Raw genomic sequence first — 16,799 nt, 5'->3', positions numbered from 1 at the left:
CCAAAATTCTCGCCGAAACGGAAATGAATCAACATTCCGGCAAAATATTGGCAACTATCGCATTTCAAATACCGGTACCTGCAAACACAAACATATATGCAACACCACAAACATACATAGATCTAGCTAGGCCACAAAAAGTGCATGTGCACGTTGTTGGAGCGAGCTAGGGAGAAAAAAAGTAGATCTACAACATGAAGATAGCTTTCCCCTTACTTACCTATCAAAAAAAGGTAATTTCAACACTTAATTTTGATGAATCTATGGTGCAAATGAGGTGAGGAGGAGGAGGCAGCCGACAAGCTTAGAGAAGGAGGTGGGGGGAATGAAGTGGGGAAAGTGAGTGTGTAGGTGTGGCTGTCCAAAAATATCTAGCTGGTCCCAGGTTACTAATGGCGCACCACAGAGACATGCGCCATTAGTAACCCAACATACTAATGGCGCACCACACAGACATGCGCCATTAGTAGTTTTGCAAAAAAGTAAAAATAATAATTTTATACTAATGGCGCACCGTGGCACAGTGTGCCATTACTAGTTTAAATTAGTAATGGCGCACTATGCAACGGTGCACCATTAGTAGTTTTGCAAAAACGTAAAAAAAATACAGTAGTGGCGCACTCTATGGCTGGTGCGCCATTAGTAGTTCTAACTACTAATGGCGCACTCTGCCCGGATGCGCCATTAGTATGTTTGAAAAAATGAAAAAAAAACATTTTGTTACTAGTGGCGCACCGTGTGCCTGGTGCGCCATTAGTGTCTTCCACTAATAGCGCACCAACAGATGGTGCGCCATTAGTATATAGTAATGGCGCACCACATGTTTGGTGCGCCATTAGTGTCATTTCCATCTATAGCCCTTTTCCTAGTAGTGTGAAGCACAAAGAGTAATTCTATAAGATCATACTTAAAAGATATAAGTGAAGCACATGAATCATTCTATAAATCAATGAAGGGCTATCTCATACTAGCACGGTTCTTAAAGGAAAAGCAAAAAAAACACAAAAGGCACAAATCATGTAAAAAAACCCGAGGTATACCAATAATTGTTGAAGAAGAAAGATGGGATGCCAACCGGGGCATCCCCAAGCTTAGATGCTTGAGTATCCTTGAAATATTTACTTGGGGTGCCTTGGTCATTCCCAAACTTGAGTTCTTGCCTCTCTTTATTCTTCTCATATTGATAGCTCCTCGATCTTCGAACACTTCATCCATACAAAACTTTAACAAAAACTTTGTGAGATCAGTTAGTATAATAAAGCAAATCACTATCTTTAGGTACTGTTGCAAACTCATTCCAATTTTATATTAGAACTATATCTACTGTATTCCAACTTCACCATGGTTCTTACCCCCCCGATACTACCCATAGATTCATCAAAATAAGCGACCAACACATAGAAAACAGAATATATCAAAAACAGGACAATCTGTAGTAATCTGAAAGTATAGTATACTTCTGCAACTCCAAAAAATTCTAAAAAAATATGACAATTTAAACAATTTGTACAGAAGTAATGTGCAAAAAGTTTTAGACCCATTTGACTTTCCAGTCAAAACTGTAAAATTACGCGCTACAGCCAAAGTTTCTGTTTTTGTACTATACATAGTAAACAAGCAATCTAATCATTCTAAAACCAAGGCTTGGCACATTATTTTTATAATACAATGGATATATACAAGGGGATTATTATTTTTAGAGAAGCTTCCATGATTTTTTTACATTGTTTCCATGAGCATGAACACAAGTGTTCAAGGTCGACCCTCATTTCTCCAATGCATAACCTTCCAATCACTTCTCTAATTGAAAACTTTTTTAGGTATGAGAGGCAAGTAATTTTTTTTTGTATTTTCATTCTTTTAATTTTTTTGTATGTTTCACCCACAACTAAACAGAAACACAAAAAGGAAAAACAAAATCTACTTAATGAAGAAAGCACACAAGCATACACAAGAATATCAACCCCATGCTATTGCTCCCCGGCAAAGGCGCCAGAAAAGAGCTTGATAATCTTCAAGTGCAGGGAATCATTGTAGCAATTCCCAATGATGGAAGTGATAAGTATGGAGTGTCGAACTCACAAGGAGTTAAAGGTAAGATCAATATTCTCTCAATCCCTATCTGCCACTGATACGACTCTATGTACACTGAAAGCTTGCTTCCGACGACCCGCACCTTGTCAGTGTAGTCGGAACACCATGGTCCGCCAACGACCCGCACGAACGAAAGCACGCAACCCGTCTTTCCACCTCTAGCATGACTAAGAACCCGCAAGCCCGAGCCATCTTCCTCCATGCGCACAGTCGTGGGCCCGCCAACACACCACGACTGTCGCACCAACTCCAAAACATACAATCATACACAAAGGTGGCCAAATGGGCCAGTCCTGGCATGCTGGCCCGATAGCTCGCGTGCCCGGCCTATGGTGGGCCAGGTCGACACGTTTATAATCAGGCCGAGTGCATGCACAACACGACCCATTTACTTTTTTCAAGAATAATAGATATATTGCCCCCCAGAACAGCCTGAATAGGCCTAAAAACAGCCCAAAATCAGACGGGATGGTGGGCTAAACATGTTAGTAGGACGAGCCATTTCCCTGATGTGTCTGTGCCTGGGCCAGGAAGTGCGGCACGAGTGCCGGCCCGGCATGGCCCGTGTACTAGGGGTTTCTGGGGTGGGTTGTGCCGTGCCTGGCCTGTTTAGGCCAGGGCGGGTCGTCCCGGCCCATCTGGCCAGGCCTGGCCGCACAACGGCCGCGACCCCATGACACTGATCAGGCCCGGGCTGGGTCCAGATCTAGCCCGCGCCGCGGTCTCTTCACAGAAATCGGGTGTCCTGAACAATCCCTTCCCGGAAAAAAAACTGGACGAATAAATCCCCACTGGCCGCCGGCGGCGGCGGCGGCGCGATTGCGAGAGGACCGGTTGATTCCTCGATCGGGTGGGTTCCAGGCGGGGGCCATCCGGGAAAGAAGACGAGTGCGGGTCCAACAAGAAAAGGAGGATGGCGGCTTATCCGACCATACGAGACGATCCCTTGGCGGAGAAGAAGAGGAAGGTGGGTGTGTGGAGCGAAGAGGAAGATGACTACTTGGCGGCCAGACGCGACGAAGAATCAGGTCCGTCTCATCCATTTTTTTTTTCCATCAGTTCATACTATATTTATTTATTTGTTTATTTATGCTCCTGCTGCCTGCCTGCCTGTAGCTCCCCGCCCTGTGAAAATCCCCACGCTCGATCGCTTCAAGCCCCCGACCCGGTTTCACATTGCCGAGCTCTTCTCCGTCCGTGAATCCGGAAGCCAGGCCGTGCTCTCCGCTGCCAAATTCCTTCTAGGGGTTTCATCCTCCCTTGGTCTGTAGTATGTGTACTATATATGCAGCTTTGCTTTGCACCCTCTCTGTTTTGGATTGATTGATCCATCAACTTAATTTATGTATTGTGCTTGAATCACACAGTTGGTGAACCGCTGAGACGCTGCTCCGGCTTCTGGGTCGGTTGGGATGCGGAGAAGAAAACCGGCCTTGTTTTGACAACTGCGCGGCTGATTCGCACAAAGGACGCTCCTTACAGCGTCTGGACAGGCGGCCAAGAGTATGCCCCTAATGCTGATGTGAGTCAAATCTAGTGTTTCTTTTCCAGCCCAGCCGCTTCCACCCCCAAATAAATATTTTAATCCCCAGTGTAAATCTAACTAGTTGCAATTCAAATGTTTTTTTGTGTGCAATTGGCCCTTTATAATAACAAAAAAACTAACTAGTTGCAATTCAAATGTTTCTTTTTGTGTGCAATTGGCCCTTTATAATAACAAAAAATCTAACTAGTTGCAATTCAAATGTTTCTTTTTGTGTGCAATTGGCCCTTTATAATAACAAAATGGAAATGGCATATGCGATTTGCTCACCAAGCATTGTTCAAAAGTCTTGTATCTTTAGGTCGCTTATTCATTTGCTAGATCGCACCAGTGCAAAGGACATGTTTTTGTGCTAGCTATTGGCCTTTTCTAGTTGATAACAAAATGGAAACGGCATATGCGATTTGCTCACCAAGCATTTAAAAAATCTACATTCTGTTCCAGAACTTTTTTTAGGTCACTGTTCATTTGCTAGACGGCACCAATGCAAATGACATGTTTTTGTGCTGTTGGCCGTTTCTAATAATAACAAAATGAAAGCATCATATGTGATTTTTCTTACTAAGCATTGTTCAAAAATCTTATACATTCTGTCCCAGGACATTTTTCTTAGGTCACTGTTCGTTTGCTAGATGGCACCAGTACAAAGTACATGTTTTTTGGCTAGCTATTGGCCTTTTCTGATAACAATATGGAAACATCATATGCCACTTGCTTACTAGGCATTGTTAAACAAATCTTATAAAATCTGTTCTGGAACCTTTTTTAGGTCACTGTTCATTTGCTAAATGGCACTAGTGCAAAGGGCGAGCTTGTCTACTATCAGCCCCATTACGATATCGCTTTCTTGAATGTTGAGGTGGATCAACCAATCAAGTTACCATCTCTTCGTGAAAAAGATGTAGAATTTGCTCAAGAGGTTTTTCAGCTAGGAAGAGACAATTCCTTAAATCTAAGGATAGCATATGCTAGGGCAGAATATCTGAATCCAAACTTGTTTGAGCGGCACCACAACGTGTACTTTTGTTCTCCAGATGGCCATGACGATGATAATAATGAGGTAATATAGAGTTAGTATTATATACATTTGTACAACTTTGAGTTTTCTATGTCATTTTATGTTATATATTGCAAAATCTCATATTTTGTCCATATGAATTGTTGTAGTATGACAATGGGGGGCTAGTTATTGACTTGAATGGAAAAGTTGTTGGAATGGTCAACGACCCTGAGAGATTTGGGTCTTTTATACCTTCTTCCATTTTGCTCAATTGTTTGGATTCATGGAAGAGAAGGGGAGCCTTGGCGCAGTGGTAAAGCTGCTGCCTTGTGACCATGAGGTCATGGGTTCAAGTCCTGGAAACAGCCTCTTACAGAAATGTAGGGAAAGGCTGCGTACTATAGACCCAAAGTGGTCGGACCCTTCCCTGGACCCTGCGCAAGCGGGAGCTACATGCACCAGGTTTGGATTCATGGAAGAAATATCGGTTCGTTTTTCCTCTCAGCTCTTTGATAGTATCTATTATTGTTTGGTAATGTGTTCTCCCCTATTTTTTATTGTTGTTGTTATTAGTGGTCGAACTAGTGTCTATTTTCTCACTTTTACGCAATTTAATGGCCATAAGATGTTAAGATTTTGGAGGGCATGCCTGGCCCAGTGGTAGTCTCTCCACTTGTGGGCTGGAGGTCTTGGGTTAGAACCAGCCTCCTTGCAAAATTATTATGCAAGGGTAAGGCTGTCTAGAAAGCGCCTTCCCCAGACCCCACTTTGTTTGTGAGCTTTGAGCACTGGTATGCCCTTTCAGTTATGTTAAGATTTTCCAAATAGTATAGTCATTGTTGTGTTATATATATAGTGATATGTTTCAACAAGTGGTTGCAATAGATAATATAGGAACAATCATTTATAAGCGAATCAAGCACTGGATCTTTGATGGGGCCTAGACAGAAAGAAACAATTAGAACCACTCTTATAGACTATAAAATGTTTCATCATGACAACTATTTATAAGAGAGAACTGATAAGACTTTATAATTTTGCTTCGCATGTCTTTAGTACTATCTATATAGCCAAAGTGTAGAGTAAAGTTAAAGGGAAAACTTTGTTTTAGTTTTTTCTCTCATTTTTTATGGACATTTTTCCTGAACCCATCTTTTTTTAAGGATGGCTTGAATTTAAACTTAGGAGATATTTATGAACAAATGTTTTTGTGATACTCAATTGATCTCATCTAAATTTGATGTTTCAATTTTACGTAAAATCATGAAAAATCTTCTTTCAGCATATCTAACTACCATTAATGATTCATCCCCTTTGGGCCTTTTTGAAATCTATTTGAATCAAAATATTTGGTTAGTGATGGGAAATTTTAAACGTGTTAGATAGAAGTCCTTGTTCAAATAAAAAAGAAGATAGAAGTTGAATTCCACTAAAATGGCTTATTTTGGAAGCGTTACTTACCCATGTATACCTTGCTCGAAATATGTTAAATGGTACCTGATTTGGTGTAGGTACATTGGTCGGCCTCATCTTGGGATGAGGTTTGAGGCCATCAAGCTTCTAGAGCCTTCTCATGTTGACATGTTATGTCGTATGTATAACATTGATGACGGTCTTGTTGTTAGAGAGGTATATAATGCCTTCCTGAAGGTGCTATTTTTCCCATGTGCATATGGTAATTATTTGGCAATTGAACCTTAGGTGTCGAAAGGATCTAATGCTGAGATATGTGGAATTCAAAAAGGTGATCTTATTGAATGTATTAAGGGAAAATGCATTTCTACCACAATTCAGGTGGGTGTATTAGAGATTTGTTAGGTTAATAAAGTGAAAATAAATTACACTTGTGATATTCCGTAGCTTCATGCTCGTGACTTCTATGTTTTTTTTTTCCTGAAATTATCAGTTGGAAAATCTGTTGATGAGCATATGCAAAGGCCCTTCAGATAGTAAAAATGGCCGTAATACTGAAGTTCATATTTCTGTAAGTTCAGTTCTATCTTATAACGGTAGTTCGCTTGATCCCTGCCATTCATTCCTTTGTACAGAAGTATTATTAGCAAAATGTTAGCACTGAGAAATGTGTTATGCTAACTCCATAGGTTGGGTTATTTCAAACACTCAAAAAATGCCGAAGGACCGTAGAGTTGACTGCAACTGTATCAGACCTTGGAGAAGTTATTGCAAGAGGTACGCGTCTCCTCTTTTAACTAGTCCCATGATCCCATCTAGAAATTATCTAGATTATCAATTCGATTCTCAAGTATGTATATTCCAGTTTTTGTAGATATATTATATTTTAATTCAATGGTGTAAGCTTATGTGCATTGTGCAATACACTCTCTTGTCATCCATGTGATGCTTACAATATCATACCATGCTATAAATTATGTTGATATTTTGGGAGTTTACATGGCTTTGGTAAATGGGCGTGTGCAGCAAGTAAATTGTTGAGAACAGAGTTCATCCATTTTTTCTGTCACCAAAGCATCCATGCTCCATGTTTCTTTGTTTTAGGTGCAGCTTTCTTCACTGTAGTTATCTTGTCATTTCCTTTGGCTGTGGGCTTCTTCATAGGAGTCATGTTGACAGAAGTTTTCTTCCTAGAGTTAGGAAGACAATATAATATAGTTAGTACAGGTTCTTCAATCTATTTGCACATGTAAATATGTACAAATCAGATTAATACCTCTTGTAGTTAGCTATAGATTCTTCAGTCCTCATACCTTCTCTCCTGAAATGATTATTGAACCAAAAACATTACAGTGGGCAGTAAAAATGTGACTAAAAGCATGTGCAATACTCACACCTTCTCCTTGGAGTTTGTTCTCGAGCTTCTACAGGTTCTTCAATCACATGTGCACATTTCTTTCTGCAATGATTTATAAGATTAAACATAGTACTCAGTACTAAGCAATGATGTGTAAAACAAATTAACATGAGAGGACAAATTAGTTTGAAGTTGGTTCCTCATCAACATCAGATAAGATCATAGGAATTCTTGTTCGGGTTCCGGCTCCTTGCATGTTTTTGTCGTATGGCCCACTCCCTTACACGTTCTGCACCTAACCACCTTTCTACCAGGTTCAAAAACAATCTCCTAATTCTCTGCTTCCTGGGTCTGCCTGGAGGCCTTTTTAGAGTTGGTGGGTGTACTTTGCAACCCGAGTGTCTTATCTAGTGAATCTGCCATGGATGGTACTGACCCAGCATATGATGCCCTAAACATCTCAATGTTGTAATAATAATCGGCATGTGCTTGGATCTCAGCTCCCCTGATTGAGCATCTGAGGGCAATGCATGAAGGTATGGCTTCCCAAAAACTTGCCACACTCTGCATGAACATGTCTTATCTTTTATGTCTATGACTTGTAGTGTATCACGCCCTTGTGATTCAAGCATACTTATCTCTGCTTCAAACTCATTTCTCCAAGCAACTATATGGATCCCAATTTTTTTGCTCAATGCATTTAGTTGTTTCATTATACTTAGCAAGATTCAGCCTTCCAACCTCCTACTTGTTTGTCCCCTCACATTAAACTTACCCATAATGAGCTCTCTTATGGAGCCCCTTTAGGTCCTTAATTTGATTGCTATTTTTTTCTAACCATGCAAAAGGGCTGCGTATTTTAAAAAGTTACAAGAAAGAAAACAGCCTTGATGCGGCCTGCAACATTTTAACGGCCCAAACTAAACTGAAACAGGCAACTTGCGAACTTACAACAGCTACCAGTTTGCTCTGGCCCTTAACACTGGCCAGACTCCACAAATTGTAAACCACTGAGCTTATTATCCATGCCCTGAAGAGCTTCTAGTCAAAACAAGAAGTTCTGAAGAGCTGCAGCCTGACAGTTAAATTCCGATAGTTTCTTTCCCTCCAGATTGACCAAGCTCACAGGAAACATAGGCTATAAAAAACCTTTTCTCTTGTTTCCTGAAATAGAAAGGCGAGCAGAGAGCCACCAGTCTTTGAAGCTGTTATGTTGGGTCCTTCTTTTGATTGTTAAAACGTTCAGATATGTTATTTATGAGCTATTAGCTTCAGAGAACCCACATCTATACCATAATACTTTGTGGCGATTCTAAAAACTATTCCTTCCATCCCAAAATATAATGTGTATTAGTTGTTTCAAAAGTCAAACGTGTGCATGTTTGACCAAGTTTTAGAAAAAAAGTACTTCAATATTTACAATAAAAAATGTGTACCATCACGAAAAGAATTTTCTTATTTTATTTATTTTGTATTATAGATGTTATTTTATTCTACAATCTTGGTCAAACATACATAAGTTTGACTTGCGCGAAAGTTGATGCACCTTATATTCTGGAACGGAAGGAGTATATAGCATTTGGATTTGCCGCATATATCTTCTCCATGTGGTACCTTGATGAAGAAGTTTGGTGGTGCAGGGTACAAGTGCTGTGTGTACACTTCACCACGAAACTTTTTCATGAAGTTGCCATATCAATTCCTCGTAAACTCCCTATGTTAACAATCACGGAATAATCCCTTGTACATATGCAAACAGCAGTCTATAATCCCTTGTAAGCATCGGTTGACATTGTTCGTTGAAATATTTGTGAGTTTCTGGTTTTTGTAAATGGCTGGTCCAGCATTAAAAAGTAAATTGTTGAGAACAGAGTTCATCCATCTTTTTTTTACCAAAGCATCCATGTTAGGTTGTGTGACATATTGCAAAGAATTGGGATCCATACAGATACAGTTGTAAATTTGTAAAGTTGTAAATTTTAGGATTTTTTTTTGGCTAAGAGATCTTTTTTGTTTCTACCCTTGTGATTTATAAGACACTAAGTTTTAGTTGTGTGACATATTGCAAAGAGTAAAAATTAAATAATTTTAAAAAAAGTGTATTAGATATTACTTACATGCTGAAAAACATTCGCCTTGAGAGAGGAGTTTTGCATGCAGAAGAAGGCGTGGTTATTTGACACTCACGTTGTGTTATTCTTTCTGACAGGTACTAGAGTCTCTTGAACTGGCTGACGGAAAAAAAAGGTTTCCATATTAGATGTAGTGTCTAGTGGATATTAGAAATAACTTGTGTACATGTAATTTAGTGCCCCTTGTTCTGTTTTGCTAAAAAAAACAAGAGCACCTTGCTAATGTCATGTGAAGATAGTATCTCAGAGGGCTGTTAGACTCAAAGAAAGGCTATGTATGATCCCAGGTATACATGACCATCTGTCGGGCCGGGCCTACCAAAGCCCGATGCAAAAAACCTGGGCCTGAGCCCGGCTCAGCCTGGTCGTCAGGCCTAAAAATCAGGCCCAAGCCTGGCCGATTGTGTGAAAAGCCCGCCGGGCCTCGGGCGGGGGGCTATGTCTTTTAGAAGAACAATAGTTGGGATTCTGAAATTCTTTGGGATAGCTTAAAAAGGAGATGTGAGTTCATAATGCATGGAGGGAGGGACAAACCTATGTGGATGTTGACTACAAACAGGAAATTTTCTGTGAAATCTTTATACTTGCATCTTATTAAATCTGATGTTGGCTTTCCATAGAAATTTTTGTGGAAGGTTAAAGTACCTGCAAAAATTAAGTTTTTCCTTTGGCTCCTGAATAAAAAGAGTATTCTAACTAGAGACAATTTGCTGAAGAAGGGCTGGAAAGGAGACAAACATTGTGTTTTGTGTGGGAAAGAGGAGAATATTGATCACCTCTTCTTCTCCTGCTCTGTTGCTAGACTCATTTGGAGCCTGGTTGGGTGTGCTTTTGACCTTAAACTTATTCCAAAAGATTTGAATGATTGTTTTGGAAATTGGTTGAATAAATTCAACAAAAATGATAAGAAAATGGTTTTGACTGGTACCTTTGATTTATTATGGGCAATTTGGAATAGTAGGAATGATATTGTATTTGGCAGGAAAAATATAAACGACCCAATTGGGATCGTTAAAAGAATTTGCTATTGGATCGCTGACTGGGCTGTTTTGTAAAAAAAGGACCCAGGGGAAAGAATGGGGGCAAGACTCATCGAGCATGTGGCAGGTGAAATCTATAAAGCTTCGCAGGGGTGGCGTTTCGGAGTACCAAGGCTACAAATGTGATGCTTCGGGGAGCAGAAGCTTCTACTTCTTCGGATCTTGCCATTCTGCTTCATGAGTTTTTAGGACCTGTTCGGATCCACTCCACTCCACAACTCCGTTTCGGGAGTGGGCGGAGCAGCGCCGAACGCAACAACTCCACGGAGTCGAAGGAGTGGAGCGGAGCTGGTTGCAGTTGAATCTGGCGGAGTCGCAAAAAGCCAGCTCCCCGCAACTCCCTCTCCCCTCCCACTCCCCCCAACTTACCGGTTCGATCGAAATTTCTCTCTCCCGTGTCCAGCGACGCCCTCTCCTCCCCCGACCATGGTACCCTAGCGTCGCGCCGCCGCGACCACGCCGCCGCAGTTCCCCGACACCCCCTCCGTCCTAATCCAAACCCGTGCGACCCCCTCATCTCCTCGTCCACCTCCTTGTCCTAGGTGTTTGTTCTGCCCGACAACAACTTCGGCGACATAGGGTTTGGGTGGATCGGATCTCTGGCGGCTGAGATCATCCAGGGCTCGTCCTCGTCCCCGGCAACTCGGATTCATCATCTGCAAGGTCTGCGTCCACGTCCACGTCACATCCGGAAAGGTGAGATCCATATCCCCTCTCCACCCTTGTTTCTCTGCATGTTCTTGATTAAAATTCCTGATTAGTTCTACGAGTTCTTGATTCCTGGTTCTTGGTTCCAGTAAGTATTAGTTCTACATGTTCATAAGTCCACGAAGGATCTCACAGGAAATTGAGAGGAAGGGATGAATTGGGGGGGTTGTTAGAGAAAGGGGATGAGCGACAAAGAGAGATACAGAGTTTTCTTTTCTTCAGAGATAACGAATAGACAGTACAGGATTATTGTGGATGTTGTAAATATATATGTATTGCATCTGTTTCTTTTATTTGCCTTGACATGGAGGGAGTGAACTAGCTAGCTCGTTGATCCTCATTAGTGATGGAAATGGTGTGTCTTTCTGTGGCACTATGAAAGGGCTAACAGTTCAGTGGTTGCCGAGAACAGATGCAAATGGTTAATACCTTGTGTTTATTGATGCTGCAGCTAGTAAATTAATCCTGTTTGATTATGTGCATGGTCTTATCTGTGTGAGATGTATATATGGCTTAATATTTATTTACTGTATGATCATGCGCAGTAACTGTATTTCCACAAAAAAATTCCTAAGCATATGCCGTATGTACATTTTCATGCTTAAATAACTGAATTCTCTTCTACTTTAGTAGATTCAGTAACTTTGCTTTAGAGTTGTTGTTTAACAGTAGCACTACCCTTGAGTAACTAGATCAATGGCTGCCACTATGTAGATCTTGGTTCCAGTACATATGATAATCATGGTTCTTCTGTCTTGGTCTGATGATTTTATACATGCCAACAAGCAACCATGCGATATGTTCTTTACTTCTGCACCTAACAGCATGTTTTCCCACAAAAAAGTACATGTGCCGCGGCAATCATGCATTTTATCATTTTAATAGCCAGTCAAGTTCGTCCTTCAAATGATACAGAAGGCAGTCAAGTTCCATCCTCTAATTTCTTGTGATCATTGTAGGACCAATTAGGATGTATACCTGAAGGAGTGAATCTACTGGTTGAGCTGAAAATTGATCTCTATTTGGTTTCTGTTTTTGTGTTTGGTTTTGCCGGCCGCTCGTCCTTCGTATGCTCATCCATCTTGGCTGCTCTGCTTGCCTGCTTCTCCACTCTAACTCAGGTAAATGGACCGTTCTTTAATTTGCCCGGGGAACGACTCTTCTTTTACTTGTCTATTCCATAGCATGCCGGTGCACTGACCACTTCATGTCCATTTATTTATTAGGTTCTGCGATCTCTTGTGTTGCTGCATCCTGATCTTCTGCTTTGTTGCATCTCTGTTCTGCCATCGAGGTTTGCTTGCTTTCTGTCTAGCTAAAATGCATATTTCCTTTCCTGTACGTGTTGTCATGGTGTTTAAATTGCTGATCATTTTAATTTTCTGGATCTGGCATGCCATCGTGTATTGTTCGGCCTCGTCCCGCTTATATGTCATGCTTGTGTGTGAGTAGAATGCGTCCGCTTATTTCAGTCGTTATACATGTTTTGGAGGTCGTGGTGGCGGCGTAGTGCGGTGTGCTTTATGACGCTTTCGTATCTGTGTGAGGTTGCAGAGGACGTGTCTGTACTTGCTGGGGTAGAATTCAAATTGTGAGGGATGGTTGTGCGCTTAGATTTGGTTGCTGCTGGTCGGTTCTTGAGTTCAGCGCATGAAAACCTGCAACTACTATCAAGCGAACCACAGGTAACTGAACTTCTGATTTGGTGATGTAGACATAGATCTAGCTGATCCCAACTGCTGGAGTATTTTAGTTCTATTGATTTGTAGCATCTATATTATTAGATATACACTTACAGATGTGCTTCTTTAGTGTGCCTTCTCTCATCTCACAGTAAATTGTTTTGTTGTTCTAAATAATTGCTGCAGGAGGGAGCAGCAGGCATAGAAGAAATCCCAAGCCAATTTTGCTCAGTTGTAGCATCTTCCACTGACAATAAGTCTGCACAGCAGCCTGGTGAGGTTTGTTCTTGCATTTAAAAACATAAGTCTTTCAGTTGCTCTCTACTCGCTGGTAAAAAAGCATAGTGAATTTCCTTTATAAATACCCAACTGAAGAATACCTTAGTTAAATCAATCAATAGTGAGTTGTATTACTAGAGAGTAGAGACGTAAGAAAACGCCCTTAGGTGTGACACTCTACGTGGTTACCTTCTTAGTCCCAGCTATTGACATCATACTGAGATCACACTCTGCCAAGCGGAATGTTTGTTTCTATGTACTTCTGGATGCTAATTTACTGTTCTTGATTTTCATGAGGATATTCCTTCATTATTTGGTTACCTGTCAATGCTCGGTCCTATTTCCCACCTTGTGCTTTTACTTCTTACATTTTTTCTGTCTAAGTTATTAGGCTACTGCTGCCTGGTTTGCGCATGATGAACCACTGGTTATGATGCACTCCTGGCTGGTCTGCCTTTTTTATGCTTTTTTAGTGACAACATTCAGACTTAATGTTTATTACTTCATTTCAGAGTTTTAAATTAAGACATCGTGGTCAATTTATATGGTTTTCTGAAGTTTCACCTTCCCTTTGTCATATTGGTTTGATCAAATCAATGGGAAGCCGGCATTACTTTGATGTACTGGCCTACAGTCTTATTAAGTGCTCCCTCTTCAAACTAATACAAGACCTTTTAGATCACTAAAATAGTGATCTAAAAGGTCTCACATCTTAGCGCACATTTAACTACTTTATTTGCTATACTATTGTGGATGTACCGCAGAATAAAGCAGTCCTCCATTTTTCTTCTCTGCAGGCTGATGTTCTTGCTCAGTATAAGCCAACAATGAAGAAACTGACCAAGCTATCTTTCATGATCAGTTACACACCAAGCCTATATTTTTGCTGCTTCTACATGTTGCTATGATGGTCATTCAGCCCATTTTCTCGAACCTGCACTACAACGAGAAATTTGGGCTGTTTCTTTGTGGCTTCCAAACTTGAAATGTTTGTTTGGAAGTTAGTTTAGATTTTTGTTGTGGATTCACAGCTTCTCACATGTACCATCCTCTTAGACCTTTAGATTTCCAAAGAAACTAAATCAAGATATGGTGGTATGGTCTCAATAGTACAACTTAAAGCCTTCCATGCTTTATATTTTCTCTGAAATTTGCTCTCCAAGAATCATGTATCTATGTTAGATCCGGTGAGAAAAGGCGGCTTCCAAGCAGAGGATGTGGGAGTGTTGACCACAATTGGTTTTCGACTTGGGTGTCTAAATATTCTCACAATACTTGGCTCCCTCTCGGCCTTTGCGCCATTGGCGCAACGAGTCATCTAGTGACTTCAAATCAACCTGTTTCGTGAGCAGTTATGAGGCGCTTGCAATGTTCTTGTGGACATTAGGGGGTTGCGAGTCTAATAGAAGAACACAAAATCGTTTCAAGCACTCAGGAGATACAGTCCACCGGAAGTTTCATGAGGTTTTACTCTGTGTGATTAAGATGGCAGCAGATTACCTCAAACCTAAGGACCCAAACTTTAGTAGTGTGCACCCAAAGATTCGGAAGGATAGAAGGGCTTATCCCCATCTTAAGGACTGCATTGGTGCACTAGATGGTACTCATGTCAGAGCTTCTATTCCCGCTGACGACCAAGTTAGATACATTGGAAGGTCAGGATCAACAACTTTGAATGTTCTGGCAATATGTGATTTTGACATGCATTTCATGTACACCTCAGTTGGTCAACCTGGTTCTATGCATGATACTAGTGTCTTGTATCATGCAATTGAAGTTGACAAAGATACCTTTCCTCATCCTCCAAAGGGTTAGTAGTTCCTATAATAATTTTGTTTACTCAAATTCTTTAAACAATTCATAGGCCTTACATGCAATCTGTTTGTTGTATGTAGGTAAGTACTATCTTGTGGACGCAGGCTATCCTAATAGACCTGGATATCTAGCACCTTACAAGGGAGAGAGGTATCACGTGCCTGATTTTCATCGAGGTGTGGCGCCAAGAACACCTAAGGAGAAATTTAACAAGATACACTCATCCAAGCGTAATGTGATCGAGAGAGCGTTTGGCGTGTGGAAAATGAAGTGGCAGATTCTACTAAAGATGCCCAATTATTCAGTTGAAACTCAAAAGATGATAGTGGCTGCAACTATGATCCTTCACAACTATGTTCGATATCATGATAAGGGTGATCTTCACTTTCTTCGAGTCGACAGAGATCCCAACTATGTCCCAACTAGACCTTCAAGGTATCAACGGTACGCCATCCATCCAAATGCATCAGACGCGTCAACCTCAGAGGCTAGCGATAAAGACATGGACCGGTTCCGTAATAAACTAGCAACTGATATTGCTCTTGGTTGGTGACTTTCACTTCTTCTATAAATGTGAGTACACACTAGTTTCTACCCCATGCATGTGTTTATATTTGTTACAATCCTATAATTTTTATCTTGCTTAATAAATTCATGCTTTCTAAGATAACTGGGTGTAAAGTTAAACATGTGAATGTTGTCTCCAAACATGTGAATGTGGTCTCCAAACAAGTCGAAAGTGTTCAGTGCCTTTGTTATTCGCTGAAATATTAGCCACAATATTACTTGTCATTTATTTCCTTGTCGCAAGATGCATCAATCTAGAATCTGAAAGATGCTGTTAGCTAGTTTAGTGACTACCTGATTCTGCTTCTTTCACATATTCTATGTCTTTTTGTAACTATTAACAAATTTCGCAATTTTGTAGGTGAAATCAGTCGAAGCAGAGTATATATGTTTTGGTTCTATTCAAGCAATCACCAGCCATGCATAAATATTTTCATTTGTTGAAAATTGTCTCCATGAGCTTCATTGGAACTAGGATTGATGTGTACAAAATTCATATGTTTATGTGGTTTTTGTTCTTGTTTGTCATCTGAAAACCCTATTTGTGCATGTTGCTAAAATCCTGTAATTTCAGCAAACTCATGCTGAAGTGTTTTTGTGTGATAAATTTCATTATGTGTGAAATTTTGCACAAAGAAATTATGTGTGAAATACAACATTATTTTGAGTAAACTCAGTATTTTAGTGCAATTTTGTGCATTATATTGCATCCTTGGCACAAGTGAACACGTGCACGTACTGAGCAGTGTCAAACCAGATCGATGTGTGGTGGGAAGCCAGCAATCCAGAGTACGGGAGTGGAGTTGGTTGCCGAACATGTTGTCTGCTCCTGATTTTTTATGAGGAGCCAGCTATCCAGGAGCGGGGAGTGGAGCTGAGGAGTTGACAGAGTGGAGTGGATCCGAACAGGTCCTTAGGCCGCGTTCGGTAGTCATCCGCGGAGCGGAGCGCACGGAGCGGGCTTTAAGTAACTCTGTAAATTATAGCTTTAATCAGCTGGATTGCCGCTCCACTCCGGCGCGGAGCCACGGAGTGGAGGGAATCCGAACGCGACCTTAGTCTCTCTCTTTTGGTTGGAATGTAATGAACTTAAGTGATGTCCTCTAAGTTTGCCTGGTTAGTTCGTGTGGGGAGATTTAGCCGCTGGTAGTGGCTAGATCTTCTTCTAG

At 40.9% G+C, this 16,799-nt stretch overlaps 2 protein-coding genes across 6 annotated transcripts; both read left to right on the top strand.

Annotated features, from left to right (window-relative positions):
• Positions 1-2,819: 2,819 nt before the first annotated feature.
• On the top strand, positions 2,820-9,785 carry LOC123084841 (uncharacterized). 5 transcript variants are annotated; one of them, XM_044506361.1, is made up of 11 exons: positions 2,820-3,122; positions 3,211-3,357; positions 3,462-3,616; positions 4,407-4,697; positions 4,805-4,910; positions 5,100-5,124; positions 6,149-6,266; positions 6,339-6,431; positions 6,544-6,621; positions 6,740-6,827; positions 9,617-9,785. In XM_044506361.1, the coding sequence occupies exons 1-11, from the start codon at positions 3,008-3,010 to the stop codon at positions 9,631-9,633; spliced, it is 1,233 nt and encodes a 410-aa protein (XP_044362296.1). In that variant the 5' UTR covers positions 2,820-3,007; the 3' UTR covers positions 9,634-9,785. The 5 variants fall into 5 exon arrangements, with proteins under 5 accessions (XP_044362296.1, XP_044362293.1, XP_044362295.1 ...); XM_044506358.1 differs by having other exon boundaries at positions 6,544-6,646; XM_044506360.1 differs by lacking the exon at positions 9,617-9,785 and adding an exon at positions 7,722-7,815.
• A 266-nt stretch (positions 9,786-10,051) lies between these two features.
• LOC123084842 (putative nuclease HARBI1) lies at positions 10,052-16,302 on the top strand. The gene is made up of 6 exons (XM_044506362.1): positions 10,052-12,408; positions 12,514-12,972; positions 13,156-13,248; positions 14,046-15,058; positions 15,144-15,636; positions 15,992-16,302. The coding sequence occupies exons 4-5, from the start codon at positions 14,617-14,619 to the stop codon at positions 15,614-15,616; spliced, it is 915 nt and encodes a 304-aa protein (XP_044362297.1). The 5' UTR covers positions 10,052-12,408; positions 12,514-12,972; positions 13,156-13,248; positions 14,046-14,616; the 3' UTR covers positions 15,617-15,636; positions 15,992-16,302.
• The last annotated feature ends 497 nt before the right edge of the window (positions 16,303-16,799 follow it).

This window comes from Triticum aestivum, chromosome 4A (genome assembly GCF_018294505.1).
Source record: "Triticum aestivum cultivar Chinese Spring chromosome 4A, IWGSC CS RefSeq v2.1, whole genome shotgun sequence".
NCBI lineage: Eukaryota > Viridiplantae > Streptophyta > Magnoliopsida > Poales > Poaceae > Triticum > Triticum aestivum.
The sequence above is the reverse complement of the archived record's forward strand: the minus strand, read 5'-3'. Positions and strand labels throughout refer to the sequence as shown.

Excerpts from the sequence above, each read along its gene's own strand:
- LOC123084841 (XM_044506357.1), top strand. The coding sequence starts at position 3,008 with ATGGCGGCTTATCCGACCATACGAGACGATCCCTTGGCGGAGAAGAAG. Across the intron at positions 4,911-5,099 it reads TTCTTCCATTTTGCTCAATT|GTTTGGATTCATGGAAGAAA; the intron begins GTTTGGATTCAT and ends TACATGCACCAG. Across the intron at positions 6,647-6,739 it reads TTCAGTTCTATCTTATAACG|GTTGGGTTATTTCAAACACT; the intron begins GTAGTTCGCTTG and ends CTAACTCCATAG.
- LOC123084842 (XM_044506362.1), top strand. The coding sequence starts at position 14,617 with ATGTTCTTGTGGACATTAGGGGGTTGCGAGTCTAATAGAAGAACACAA. Across the intron at positions 15,059-15,143 it reads CTTTCCTCATCCTCCAAAGG|GTAAGTACTATCTTGTGGAC; the intron begins GTTAGTAGTTCC and ends TGTTGTATGTAG.